This window comes from Cicer arietinum, chromosome 2 (assembly GCF_000331145.2).
Source record: "Cicer arietinum cultivar CDC Frontier isolate Library 1 chromosome 2, Cicar.CDCFrontier_v2.0, whole genome shotgun sequence".
Taxonomy (NCBI): domain Eukaryota; kingdom Viridiplantae; phylum Streptophyta; class Magnoliopsida; order Fabales; family Fabaceae; genus Cicer; species Cicer arietinum.
In genome coordinates, this window is record NC_021161.2 from 33,658,181 (window position 1) to 33,672,392 (window position 14,212).

Sequence of the window (14,212 nt, forward strand, 5' to 3'; positions counted from 1 at the left end):
AACTGACAAAATCGATTTGGCAATCGATTTGGCAACACAGGAACTCAGCAGAAACTGACCAAATCGATTGGCTCAGTAGAAATCCTTATTTTGAGTTAGATAACAGATTGCTCAATTGATTTATCAATGTCTTGGCTAGTTATGTATTACTTGATGGATTGAGAACTTTATTTTGATTTCATTTTTATTTGGCAAGCATTACATGAACTTTTAGCATATGAGAAATCCTTTTAAGGTGCATGCTTAGTTGAAAGGTTATTTTGTGCATTTAAAACTTAAATGTTATGTGTTATCTGTTAATTTCGGTTGGTGACCCTTTACAACTATTGTGGAAATCTGGGCTCTGCCCTCAGATGAGAGCCAGGACGATCCTGCCAGTTCGTACCCTACGGATGGGAATGCTTGACTGGAGCTATGTAGGAGGATCTCACGGGGCGCGTGGAGATCACTCAGGGTGTATAGTTTTTTGTAGGATGATCAGATTAGGTTGATGTATAGGGACTAGACGTCCTTCTTTTTGGGTTGCAATATTTTTAATTTGGAAAACGGTACCTATACTAATACTGTCTGTTTGACATGTTATTTATGATGGGGTCTATGTACCACCTTTTGAAGTGTAAATACTTTGGTTTCGTATTTTGAGAAACTTTTCCGCTGCTTGTAAATTATAACGACTCAATTATTTATCCAAAGGCTTTTCCTTATTTGTTTTTCTCTGTTTTATTTTAATCTCTTTTGAAAAAAAAAATACCCCTTCGCTCTGAAAATCGGGGTGTTACACTGTCGACAATCACCCAAATTGGGTCAAACATCAAACTTTCGTTGAGTCTTAGGCAATGCTACCACAAAATCCATGGATATACTATCCCATTTCCATAATGATATATCTAATGACCTTAGTAGTGCCCCTGGCTTTTAATGCTCTACCTTGGTAAAATATTTTCTTCAATTGTAAATCTGAATGAAATCTTATTTTAGATTTTGTTCAAAAATATTTGATCATATCTTCTTTTAAATTTGGTCAAAAAATTTCTTCAATTGTAAACCTAGATCAAATCTTATTTAGATTTTCTTCAAAAACATTTGAGCATATCTTCTTTTCAACTTTCCATGGATTCCTCCATAGGGGCACCTCATGGTCTAGTCGTCTTCCTCATTCTAGTCCAACAATCCCCCACACTCCTAGTCCTCATCTCTTTTTTAGCACACCTCTTTGTTCCTTTTTTGCCCAATCCTTGTTATATGTCCCTCTAGATCACTTCTCTCAAGAAATCTCCTCATCCTCGATGTGCTTACTGACCTTCATCTGGATCTCATTTATGGAACTTGCCTTGCATATAATTAAGGCTTGGTTGAAAGTTCCCAAGATCAAACTTTTCTCAAAGGCCATGATAAAGATATCTTATTTTGGCTTTGTCACTATAAGGGTGACGTTGTTGAACCATACCTGATACTCTTCAAATACGTAGTTGAGCTTTGTTGGACATCAAAAAAGTCTTTGATTAAGAATATGAGGAAAATTGGACAACAAAACGAGTTGTCAAGTCATTAAAACATGTGACGAACTTAGGAGGCAAACCTACAATCCACTTATGAGCTACATCTTTCAAAGTCCCAACAACCATTTTGTAGCTCAAGGTGTCATCACCTCCGCTTATAGACATTTGCGTTTGAAATGTCGAGAGGTGACTCTAGTGGTGTCAACCTCAATGACAATACTTTATAGGAGCTCGATCTGGTGCCTCAGCTCCCTTTCTCTAACCTACATATGGTTCCTAAGCTTGCATTCTCGATTCTCCAATTGTTGTCTCAGCAACCTCCCAAACTTGAGCATCTTCTTGATGGTTTTGTTCATCCCCGTTATGTTGTTGTCGGTCCATGTTTTGTTCTTGGAGCTCACATACTACCTCCAATAGATGAGCTAGTAGTGGGTTGTAGTCCTTGTTTAGCATAAAACCAAACGAGGTTTTGGTTGGTCTATGTGTTACCATACGGGTAAAATTGTTGAAAAAAAAAGAACTAGTTCGTTGGAAATTTTACCATAGCCCAAAAGCGGGCGCCAATGTTTATGTATTAAAACTTAAGATACAAATAGTGAGCTATCCTATGATGCTACGTAAGAGGATATCCAAGAATACCTTGAAATAGCTAAGGTAAAAAAACATTATTTAAGATAATATGAATCTAGGCCTTTTTCCTCCTATGTATTTAGGTTTATAGTCCTTATTTATTGACCTGAATAGGCAAGCTAAGCTAGGCATGACTTGAATTGTGGGGATGATCTTGGCATAACTTGAATGGTTGAGCTGAGCTACGCCTGGTCTAGATGGTGAAGTTGAGCTAGGAAATGAACCATCTTAATAAGTAAATCTCGGTTTAAGTTTACCATATCCATTTATGTTCTCACTTTAGCAATCAATACAACTAATCTATATAGGAAATATCTCATATAGTATTTCATTCCTTTTTTTTTTGGCTCCATAAGTAAATCTCGCTTCAGTTTTACTATGCTCTTTTTGATTTCATTAATCTAACGAACCATCTTAATAAAAATTTAAGAATGTAATCATCAAAATAACTATCTAGTGGATATATTAACATTTTACTTTTTTTATGCCAATTTCTACATAGGCTTATATTTTGATGGAGCATATATATGAAAAGTAAATCAATTGAAAGGAAGCTTGTAATTATGGTTGTAGAAAGAGAGGATACATGAGAATAAAATAATGGGATGCACTACAATGTGCAGGGACCCTCGTATTTATATTACTAGGTTAACATAGTAGTAAATAGAATGACAAGTGGGTTGAGCCCTTATAATCAAGACTAAATCATAATAACTTACTATTATAATAATTCTTAACACTCCCTTCAAATTAGAGCATAGATATTAACCATGCGCAACATGTTACAAATGAAATAACTATGCACTCCATTAAATGCCTTTGTAAACATATATGCTAGCTGATCGAGTAATCCTGACATAGGATGTGAATATGATATTTGGTTGAACCTTCTCCTGATGAAGTGACAACTCATCCAAAATATGTCATACACATATCAATTCACAATTCTTACTTTCCATTATATCAATCCACAATTTCATTGCCTTTTGAATCCATTACCACATGGGATCGGTTAAAGCAAGCATTCCTTGCTTGATATTTTCCACCAAGAAAAACTACACAATTGAGAAATCAAATCACTAGTTTTTCTCAAAAAGATGTATAATTGATCTATGAAGCTTGGGAGCACTTCAAGGAGATGTTGAAATTGTGCCCTCATCATGGGTTTGAGAGGTAGACAATTGTCCATACATTCTACAATGAACTCTCATACACTACAAGAATGACAATAGATATTACTGCAAGAGGAGCACTGATGAACTAGAACATAGAATAAGCATATGCTCTTATTGAAGATAGGGAACATAACCACTACCAATGTTCAAGTGATCGATCTCCTTAGAATAAATTCGATAGGTATGAAGTTGATGCATTACCTCATATTGTTTCCTGAGGTAGATGCACTGTTTCAACAAATTAAAAATTTAAATATAAATGTTGTCACACCAAATGCTTCACCTTGTGAAAATTGTGGCATAGTGGGCATATGGTTGTTGAATGCCAAGTCGGAATGTCTGCGAATGGTGGGGTGGGTAATGAGCAAGTTAATTATCTTAACAATCCTAAAAAATGAGGCATTTTCTCCAATAATTACAATCAAGGGTAGAGGTATTATCCAAGTTTTTCCTACAAAAATCATCCCCTTAACCCCATTCCCCAACCAATGGTTAGACCACCTAGTTTCCAATGACCAAGGCCTTTAAACAACCCCGAAAAGTCTAGCTTAGAAAATTTGTTGAAAATTTTTATGCAAACTTAAACCAAACAAAATGACGAGTTTAAAAATCAAAACTAGTCAGTGAATGAAGCACTTAGCCAGTTAGCATCTAAGATAGATTCCATGGCTACACATAATAAGATGTTGGAAACACAAATCACCCGAATGGCTCAACAAGTGACTTCATCCTCTAGATCTCCCGGTGCGTTCCGGGGGTAGCCTAAGCCCAATCCCAAGGGACAATTGAATGTTATCACCATACAAACCACCCATACCATTTCCTCAAAGATTCGCCAAGGCTAAAATTGAGGAGCAATTTAGGAAGTTTGTGGAACTTTTGAAAAAGTTATACATAAACATTTTTCTCACTAAAGCGTTGTCTTATATTTCGTCATATGCTAAGTTTTTGAAAGAAATTTTATCAACCAAAAGAAAACTTGTCGACAATGAGACAGTTCCTTTAATTGAGGAATGTAGTGCCATAATTCAAAATAAATTGCCTCCAAAACTTAAATATCCTGAAAGTTTTTCTATTCCTTGTGTTAATGGTGATATGAGTTTTGAACGTGCTTTGTATGATCTTGGGGCTAGTGTGAGCTCATGCCTTTGTCAGTTTGTAAGAAGCTTTATGTGGGTAAGTTAAAGCCCTCAAACATTTCCTTACAGTAAGTTGATCAATCTATAAAATATCCAGTGGGAATATTAGAGGATGTTCCTATGAAAGTAGGATAGTTGTTTACACCGGCTAATTTTGTGGTGTTGTAAATGGAAGAGCATTCCGAAGTCCCGATTCTTCTTGGGAGATCTTTTCTTGCTACAAAAAAAGTTGTTATTGATGTGAAACATGGGAAGCTTGTCTTTAATGTGGATGATGAGAAGATTAAATATAATTTGTCTAACCTTATGAAAAGCCCTTCTCTTGAAGATTATTGTTGCAAGGTGGATTTAATTGATCATTGTGTTAAGGATTTTCCTTTAGGACCACTCTCCCAAGATGGGTTGGAAGCATGATTGATTGGAAACACAAGTCACGAAGATTTGGCAAAGGAAGTTGATGCATATGTTAAATAGTTGGATGAAAATCCTCATTTTCCAAACTTAAATTTAATGCATTGGCAGCAGAAAATTCAGTACCTCTCCCAAAAAAGGCTCCACAGATAGAACTTAAGTTGATTATGTTCACATTTTATTGAAGATAAATCTTCTTCAAATCTTTACCACATCTTCTTTTCAATTTAGTAAAAGATTTTCTTCAATTATAAATTTGAATCAAATCTTATTTTATATTTTATTCAATTATAAATCTGAATCAAATCTTATTTTTGATTTTCTTCAATTATAAATTTGAATCAAATCTTATTTTAGATTTTCTTCAATTTATAAATCTAAATCATGTCTTAATTTAGATTATCTTCAATATAAATTTGAATCAAATCTTATTTTAGATTGTCTTCAATTTATAAATCTGATCAAATCTTATTTTATATTTTCTTCAATTATAAATTTGAATCAAATCTTATCTTAGATTTTCTTCAAAAACAAGAATCTTCTTTCATACTCTTAGTATCAAAACTCTAAGTATAAAACTAATTTGATTCCAACACAACCCTCCATTGGGTCAACGAGAAAAAGAGGTAACCAATATCCTAATCCTTATGATATTGAATTTAGAAATGAAGAACAACAAGATAGGTATGATATGCTTGCTAAGAGAAGAATTTTACCCACACGTTATGTTGATGAATCTGCACAAGATATTTTGGGTTTGTCTGTGACATTTTCAGTATGTTTGATCAAATGCATTGGACTAATTTTATGACTCTAAAAATATCCACTTTTGCAAAAGTAACTTTAGAATTTCTGAGTTTTGTTGAGCTAGGGGTAGAGATAGTGAAGCAGATAATATCTCATTCAAATTATTTGATAACAAGCATGCCATGGATTTTTTTTGAGTTATGTGTCGTCTACCAATTTCTAAATGAAGGCATTCAAATTATACCCAAGTACTTGAATAGGCATGGATATTTGATTGTGAATTGTGGGGAGAGATTACATGAGAAATTGAATATGTGTATGCCTCCATCTCTTTGCCAAATCTCGTAAGAACTACCATTAGGAATAAAAATAACTGGTTGTTTAATCTTGAAGTCCCACAAAATCTAGTTGGAACCAAGTTAGTTTTCCACTTATTTTTTTTTTATGTTAACAAAAGTATTTTATAATACCAATAAAATTGGATTAATGGCTTCATTAAGTATGCAAAAATTGGAAGAAGAAAATCAGAGGAACGTACTAGAGGAAGTGACCAGAGGAAAATCACTAGAGGAAGTGACCAGAGGAACACAAAGTACACGTATCTGCCTCTAAACATATACCTATGAAGTTTTTAAGCTTCTGAAGGTTACGAAGATTGACTCTAATGTCTAGGTCAGATGTTTGGGTTAATGTTAGGGCCTGAAGACTGGGTCTGATAATAACGTCTGAAGACTGCCTATGAAGAATGTCTCTGAACTAATTATGAAGACTGCCTCTGAAGAATGACTCAGAAACTAAGTTTGAAGAATATTTAAAGAGTCCATTTGAAGCATGCATTTGAAGCCCTTGCATGCCTCTAATCTGCAGAAACTTAACATGCATCTAAAGAGTTCAAATCAAGCTATAATTAACTCTGACGTGATTGTTCAAATCATAAATTCAAAGCTCACAATCCATTGATCAAAATGGTTCGACACACTCCAAAAGCGGCCTTTGATATGCAGCCTCTAATGTTGCACTAACTTTGAAGTTTCAACAAGGTAATTTGCCCAATGCCATTAATTCTTAGTCATGCAATTCTGCCTCTAACTATTATTATTCAAGAAACACAGAATCTCACTACAACAAGAAAGTCAATGCCTCTAATGGAAAGTCAACATTTGAAATTGAAAGAATTAAGTATGAAAAGAAGACTTAGTCAAATCAAAAACTTGTGAAGATCCAAGAATAACCTGAATCCATTACAGTGTAAATCAAGCAAGAGTATTAAAAAATATTCATGTTTTTGAAGACAATCTAAAATAAGATTTGATTCAGATTTATAATTGAATAAAATCTTTGACCAAGTTGAAAAGAAGATGTCACGATTTGAAGAAGATTTGATCAAGATTTATCACAAGTTATGAATTATTTACAAGAAGATTTGATCAAGATTTATCTACAATAAGGTATGAATTATTTATAAGAAGAGTTGATCACAATCTACAAGAAGATATTATAAATAATTGTTTACAAGAAGAAACACTCACAAGAAGATACATTTATTATTTACAAAGATATGATTCATATTTTGCAAGGACAAAGGCGAAACCCTAACCTTTTCCATAAATAGATACTCAAGGCTGAAGAAGAAAATAAGATAACTCACAAGCACAAAATTTCCTAAGTAATTAGCGTTCATAAGGCTAAGATCTAGAAAAACACTTGCTCAAAAGAAATATTTTCTAAGTGTTTTCTACTGTGAGAGTCATTGTTACAATCAACTTGTTAAAAGCAAACCAATTTTTTCCATACTCTTGTAACCCGGCTTGATAATGGCTTTCGTGTTCCTCAATTAGTCTATAGGTTGTTAAATTATGTTGAGAAGACTTGGCATATAAAGTCAAGGTGTTTGTGTTCCTCAAAAATTCTAAAGGTGTCAAGTTATTTTGAGTAGACTGGCTTGTAGGGTCAGGTGTTGTGTAATTTAAGTTTTGAATTAATGGATTAAATCCTTCTAAATAAGGAACTGGACGTAGCTACAAGGTTGGTGGTGAACAAATATATATTCTTGTGTCACTTTAATTCTGCAATTCTTGTTTTACTTCTGCCTCTTATCACTTAACTTGATTGCTACTACTTTTATTCTAAGTAAGTCACCAAACTCATATCAATTTTAAATAAATTAGTAATAAGAATCCAACTTAGTCAAACGCAATTCAACCATTTTCTCGTCTTTGCTCATTCAGAGCCTTGTCGATCAAAGCCATAAGAACTGTTGCACCACCCTTATATTCATCAATGTGATTATCCCTCATCATCTCATCATGAAAAACCAAATTTCAATACATGGAGAGCTAATATACAGACTGAACAAAAGCGCCAAGGCCAAGTGTTCGATGGCTTGAATGCCATGGTGACTACAGTGTAGAACTACCACATCTCCCAAGACCACTTTCTATCACCATCATAATCTTGTGAGCTTTCTTATCCCTTTCTTGACTATTTTAATTTTTACATTGAGGACAATGTCTATTCCAAGTATAGGAGATATGCTTTCTTATTTGCTTAGTTTCTTAGCATGTTAGTTCTAGTTTTTGTTTTAAAATATAAATGAATAAACAAATAATTTATCCTTTCTTGAAAGAAAACTATTTTTGATGTCCTCGATAGGGAACCATGATGTATGTGATGCTATTGTCAAATAGGCAATGAACTCACCTCTTAGAGCCACACTTTTGGTTTGCTAAATTAGCGTATTCTTTGACTGCACATTCTCATTGATCTACCTACTAAATGTGAGTTTTAGACTTATGTAGGGGCTTGTTTTACATCATCAAATATTATGCCCCTTTGTTTGTTTTAAGTGATTATTCATCGACGATTGTGTTCTCTAGAACTTGACTTGCAACAACCTTAAGGCTAAAGAATTTATTTTTCAGACCTTAGAAGAACTTGTTTTGTTTTATACTTTCCACTAGTGTCTCACTTTGATCCTTACATCAATTATATTTCTTGGTTCCGTGATTTATTGATAACAAATTAAAATTAAAAAAAAAACAGAAAGAAAAAGGAAAAGAAATAAATAAAATAAAATAAAAAGAATTTTTGTTAGTCCCGATTTGAAAGGGCACAATAAGGTGCTCTATTTGGAGAAACAAACTAGACTGATGAATGAAGTTTGGGCTGATGAATGACTGTTTGAATGTGTTAAGTTCCAATTACTCAAAAAGCTTACATGTAATCATATGTTTATTTTTCTATAGTCTTTTGAATATTTTTCTCCCCATTTATTGTCTTTTGGCCATGTTACAACCTTGAAAAGTTTTTTGATTCATATATGCTCTCATGATAGAAGTAGTGGATATTTGATTAATAGTCAAGCATATGGTAGGACAGTTTGCATTGGTGAAATTTTGAGTGAATGTCCACTACCTTGAAACACTGAGAGAATTTGAGAGTTGAATATCCTATTGATGAGAATTATGTTTTCTGTAAGACCCATAATTTTAAAGTACCATTTATGTATTTTTGGTGTATTTTGGATTTTGGCTCGGAGGCTTTTTAGCCAAAGTTAATAATATTATGGAGTGTATAGGATCAAAAAGTTATTTTGACCCCGTTTAGAATTACTCGTCGATAAATAAATTTAAATTAAGTGCGGTAAATCCTTTACGGAGAATTTAATGCGTTACGGGTAAAATGGTAATTTAACAAATATCTAGATATTTTGAGACATTTGTTAAGTTATATTTAATATATATATATATGTGTTTGCTTGGAGAGAATAGAAAGAAAGGAAATTAGAAGGAAGGAAAAGGAAAAGAAAAGGTTATATAAAGGAAAGAAGGAAATAAAAAGGAAGGAAAAACAAAGAAAGGAAAAAGGAAGGAAGGAAAATCTGATTTTCCATCTTCTTCCTCTGCTACCCGCGGCCAAATTCCCTCTTTCTCCCATTTTCATTTTCGTCGCTTTCCTTTCTTTAAAACTAGTAACCCAAGGTTGGGTGAGAGTTAGAACAAAGGTTTCGCAACTCCACTCTTCCTCTTTGATTCAAAAACGAAGAAAAACGGTATTTGAGATTCAAACACAAACCCCTCCGTCTCTTCTAGATCCAAGCTTCATTTCGCGAAGAGTTAGAAGGGAAAGTTGCTCACTACCACGCCACACTGGGCGTTAAGAATGGGGAATCTCTTAATGTCTCGGTTACTTAATGTTTGTTTTTGAAAATCGTTTAGTAAATGAGTATTAAGAATGGGGAATCTCTTAATGTCTCGGTTACTTAATATTTTGTTTTAAGAAAAGTCGTTTAAGTTAACTGGGCGTTAAGAATGGGGAATCTCTTAATGTCTCGGTTACTTAATATTTGTTTTTGAAAATCGTTTAAGTTAACTGGGCGTTAAGAATGGGGAATCTCTTAATGTCTCGGTTACTTAATATTTGTTTTTGAAAATCGTTTAAGTTAACTGGGCGTTAAGAATGGGGAATCTCTTAATGTCTCGGTTACTTAATATTTTGTTTTGAAAATCGTTTAAGTTAACTGGGCGTTAAGAATGGGGAATCTCTTAATGTCTCGGTTACTTAATATTTTGTTTTAAGAAAAGTCGTTTAAGTTAACTGGGCGTTAAGAATGGGGAATCTCTTAATGTCTCGGTTACTTAATATTTGTTTTTGAAAATCGTTTAAGTTAACTGGGCGTTAAGAATGGGGAATCTCTTAATGTCCCGGCTACTTAATATTTGTTTTTTTTTTAAATTGTTTCAGTAAATGAGTATTAAGAATGGGGAATCTCTTAATGACTTATTTACTGAATGTTTTGTTTTGAGAATCGTTAAGTTAAATGAGAATTAAGAATGGGGAATCTCTTAATGTCTCGTTTACTTATGTGTGTTTTGGTAAATCGTGCAGACCCGTGATAGGTGGCACCTTGGTAAACGGTACGGGCCCGTGATAGGCAGTACGTTTACGATTTACGTTTGGTAAGTTGTGCAGACCCGGGATAGGTGGCACCTCGGTAAACAGTACGGACCCGTGATAGGTAGTACGTTTACGACTTACGTTCCTGCGGGAATTGCGTTTGTCCGTGAGAGACTGCGCAGGGGTTTGTCCGTGAGAGACTACGCCCTGGTTTAAGTTAGATGAGAATTAAGAATGGGGAATCTCTTAATGTCTCGTTTACTTATGTATGTTTTGGTAAATCGTGCAGACCCGTGATAGGTGGCACCTTGGTAAACGGTACGGGCCCGTGATAGGCAGTACGTTTACGATTTACGTTTGGTAAGTTGTGCAGACCCGGGATAGGTGGCACCTCGGTAAACAGTACGGACCCGTGATAGGTAGTACGTTTACGACTTACGTTCCTGAGGGAATTGTGTTTGTCCGTGAGAGACTGCACAGGTGTTTGTCCGTGAGAGACTACACCCTGTTAAATTGTGAATTGTTGGTTCACTTGGCATGTGTATTAATTGTGTTATGAGTGTTATGTTTTGGAATTTGGTGATTACATGTTTTCTTGCAATACCATTTCAAAACCCATGATGTTGTATTAATTGTGTTAACAATGTTAAGTGTTATGTTTTGGAATTTGGTGATAACATGTTTGCTTGCATTACTATTTCGAAATTAACGATGTTGTAGCGATTGCGTTACCAGTGCTAAGTGTTAGGATTTGAGATTAAGTATGATGTTTATCGAAATCCCATTTGTCGTGGTGATTGTGTGGGAATTGCTAAGTGTGATTGTTCGGATTTGTGTGTAAGTGTTGATTGGTTTTGAAACCCTTTAAAAAGCTGATTTTTGCTATTTTCCCGTTGCTGTCTGATGTGTATTCGAATACAGAAAGCTGTATTCGAATACAGACATGCTGTTTTTTTTGCTGAATGTTGAAACAGCCTTGTATTCGAATACAGAGATGCTGTATTCGAATACAACAATGTTGTTTTGTTAAAAACTTCATTTCTCAACCTTGTTTATGCATGTTTGGCATATGGAAACCCTTTTAAGGTGCATGCTTAGTTGAAAGGTTATTTTGAGCATTTAAAATCTTAATTGCTATGTGTTAACTGTTATTTTTTTGGTTGGTGACCCTTTACAATTATTGTGGAAATCTGGGCTTTGCCCTCAGATGAGAGTCAGGACGGTCCTACCGGTTCGTACCCTACGGACGGGAATGGAGATGGGAACGCTTGACTGCAGTTACGTTAGGAGGATCTCACGGGGCGCGTGGAGATACTCAGGGTGTATAGCTTTTTGGTAGGATGATCAGATTAGGATGATGTATAGGAACTAGGTGTCCTTCTTTTTGGATTGGAGTATTTTTAGTTTGGAAAACTGTACTTATACAAATATTATCAGTTTGATATCATCTTTGGATGGGTTCCATGTACCATTTGATGTTATGTAAATGTTTTGGATTTATAATTGGAGAAACTTTTCCGCTGCGTAAATTATAATGACTCAATTATTTATCCAAAAGCATTTCCTGATTTATTTCTTTGTTCGTTTTTAATTACTTTTAAAAAAAAAAATATACCCTCGCTTTGAAAAACGGGGTGTTACACAATTTAGTACTTTTTTTATTCTAAATTGTATCTTCATTCTTAGCTTAGTCAACAACTATCTTATTCATTAATAATTTTGAATAAGACATTTTTTGATAATATGTTCTTTAGCCAATTCTTTATTTTTGAATCTAATTTGAGCAGTTCTTCTAGATTGATTATGTTCATATTTTGTTAAGATTAAGTTTGTAAATTCTTGAGATTGATATTGTTCTTATTTATTTAAGATTGTTTTCGTCAATTCTTCAGATGAAACTTCCTTCTTATTGCATGCTTAGATCTGGGCAGGAACATAGTGTTGGACAAGTTCTTGAACTTTCACAATTAGAAATATGACTAAGTCCAATTCATTATTTTGTCCTTTGTCAAAATTTGAATCATATATTTGCAGATAATACATGTATCCTCTTTTGAGCGTTTCTTTCTGTAAACAATTCTTGATCGTATCTATAGGACCCATTATCATTTGTCTCGAATATGATAATTTGGCTCATACACCTTAATAAAACAGAGGTAATTAACAATAAATAATAAATTAGAATCACCATCATAACTGAAAACTACATTCATAAATATAGTTTACAACTTGTTTAGTAGATTCATAAAATATTACATCTTGAAAACAACTACGATTGACTAATTACATCATAAAACAAAATATTAAATTATAATTCCACGAGTTTGAAACTGATCTTCTGATGTTAATTTCATGTCTCATGTTCCTCCAGTTGCTAAATAATAATAATAATAATAATAAAGAAAACGAAGAAAAACGGTTTTGAGATCCAAACACAAACCCCTCCGTTTCTTCTAGATCCGAACCTCATTTCTCGAAGAGACAGAAGGGAAAGTTGCTCACCACCACGCTACGGTGCTAGTGAACTAATTTGGAAGCGGCGTTGCGAGCGGAAAATTTACCGGAATTACTCGCGGTACCGGAAACGCGCGTTAAAGCTAACGTTGAGGTAAGGGCTCCTTCCAAACTTCTAGTTTGCATTAGGGACTTATCTGTGGTTGTGTGGGAAGGAATTTGTTAGGGTTTAATGTATCGATTTGGGGAAAAACGAAACTAATGCGTTATGGGTAAAACCTTAGAGTTAGGTTTTGTTTATATTGATGAATGGTTCGTGGTAAATGAATTTGAAGTCATTGTGTAAGATTTTGGGTAAATGAAACTTGTGTGTTTTGAGTAGTGGATTGTGTCGATTTGTGTTCGTTGTTTTTGACATGCTCTTAATTGATATTGATGAAATTTGATATGTGTATGGTTGGATTTGTGAATAAATGAATTGATATGTTTTGATGTGAGAATTTGTTGAGTTTGTGTTGTGTGAAATTTGAAAACCATTAAGTTAAATGAGTATTAAGAATGGGGAATCTCTTAATGTCTCGGTTACTTAATATTTTGTTTTGAAAATCGTTTAAGTTAACTGGGCGTTAAGAATGGGGAATCTCTTAATGTCTCGGTTACTTAATATTTTGTTTTGAAAATTGTTAAGTTAACTGGGCGTTAAGAATGGGGAATCTCTTAATGTCTCGGTTACTTAATATTTGTTTTTTTGAAAATCGTTTAAGTTAACTGGGCGTTAAGAATGGGGAATCTCTTAATGTCTCGGTTACTTAATATTTGTTTTTTTGAAAATCGTTTAAGTTAACTGGGCGTTAAGAATGGGGAATCTCTTAATGTCTCGGTTACTTAATATTTTGTTTTGAAAATCGTTTAAGTTAACTGGGCGTTAAGAATGGGGAATCTCTTAATGTCTCGGTTACTTATTATTTTGTTTGGAAAATTGTTTAAGTTAACTGGGCGTTAAGAATGGGGAATCTCTTAATGTCTCGGTTACTTAATATTTGTTTTTTTGAAAATCGTTTAAGTTAACTGGGCGTTAAGAATGGGGAATCTCTTAATGTCTCGGTTACTTAATATTTGTTTTTGAAAATCGTTTAAGTTAACTGGGCGTTAAGAATGGGGAATCTCTTAATGTCTCGGTTACTTATTATTTTGTTTGGAAAATTGTTTAAGTTAACTGGGCGTTAAGAATGGGGAATCTCTTAATGTCTCGGTTACTTAA

The 14,212-nt window shown here is 34.0% G+C and overlaps 1 protein-coding gene, 1 non-coding gene and 1 pseudogene across 2 annotated transcripts; 1 reads left to right on the forward strand and 2 right to left on the reverse strand.

Moving 5' to 3' along the window:
- LOC105853077 (cucumisin-like) overlaps positions 1 to 1,664 on the reverse strand; it is a 9,806-nt pseudogene extending 8,142 nt beyond the window's left edge.
- A 1,526-nt stretch (positions 1,665 to 3,190) lies between these two features.
- LOC113784493 (small nucleolar RNA R71) lies at positions 3,191 to 3,296 on the reverse strand. Its single transcript, XR_003470543.1, has one exon. It is a non-coding gene; the product is annotated as a small nucleolar RNA R71 (small nucleolar RNA).
- A 797-nt stretch (positions 3,297 to 4,093) lies between these two features.
- On the forward strand, positions 4,094 to 4,857 carry LOC101491750 (uncharacterized). Its single transcript, XM_004514811.1, has 2 exons — positions 4,094 to 4,480; positions 4,621 to 4,857. The coding sequence occupies exons 1-2, from the start codon at positions 4,094 to 4,096 to the stop codon at positions 4,855 to 4,857; spliced, it is 624 nt and encodes a 207-aa protein (XP_004514868.1).
- Positions 4,858 to 14,212: the final 9,355 nt, after the last annotated feature.

What these genes read in the sequence shown, in the direction of transcription:
- LOC101491750 (XM_004514811.1), top strand. Translation starts at nt 4,094, where the DNA reads ATGTTATCACCATACAAACCACCCATACCATTTCCTCAAAGATTCGCC. An exon ending in TTGTAAGAAGCTTTATGTGG is followed by an intron (nt 4,481 to 4,620) that starts GTAAGTTAAAGC and finishes TAAATGGAAGAG; the next exon opens with CATTCCGAAGTCCCGATTCT.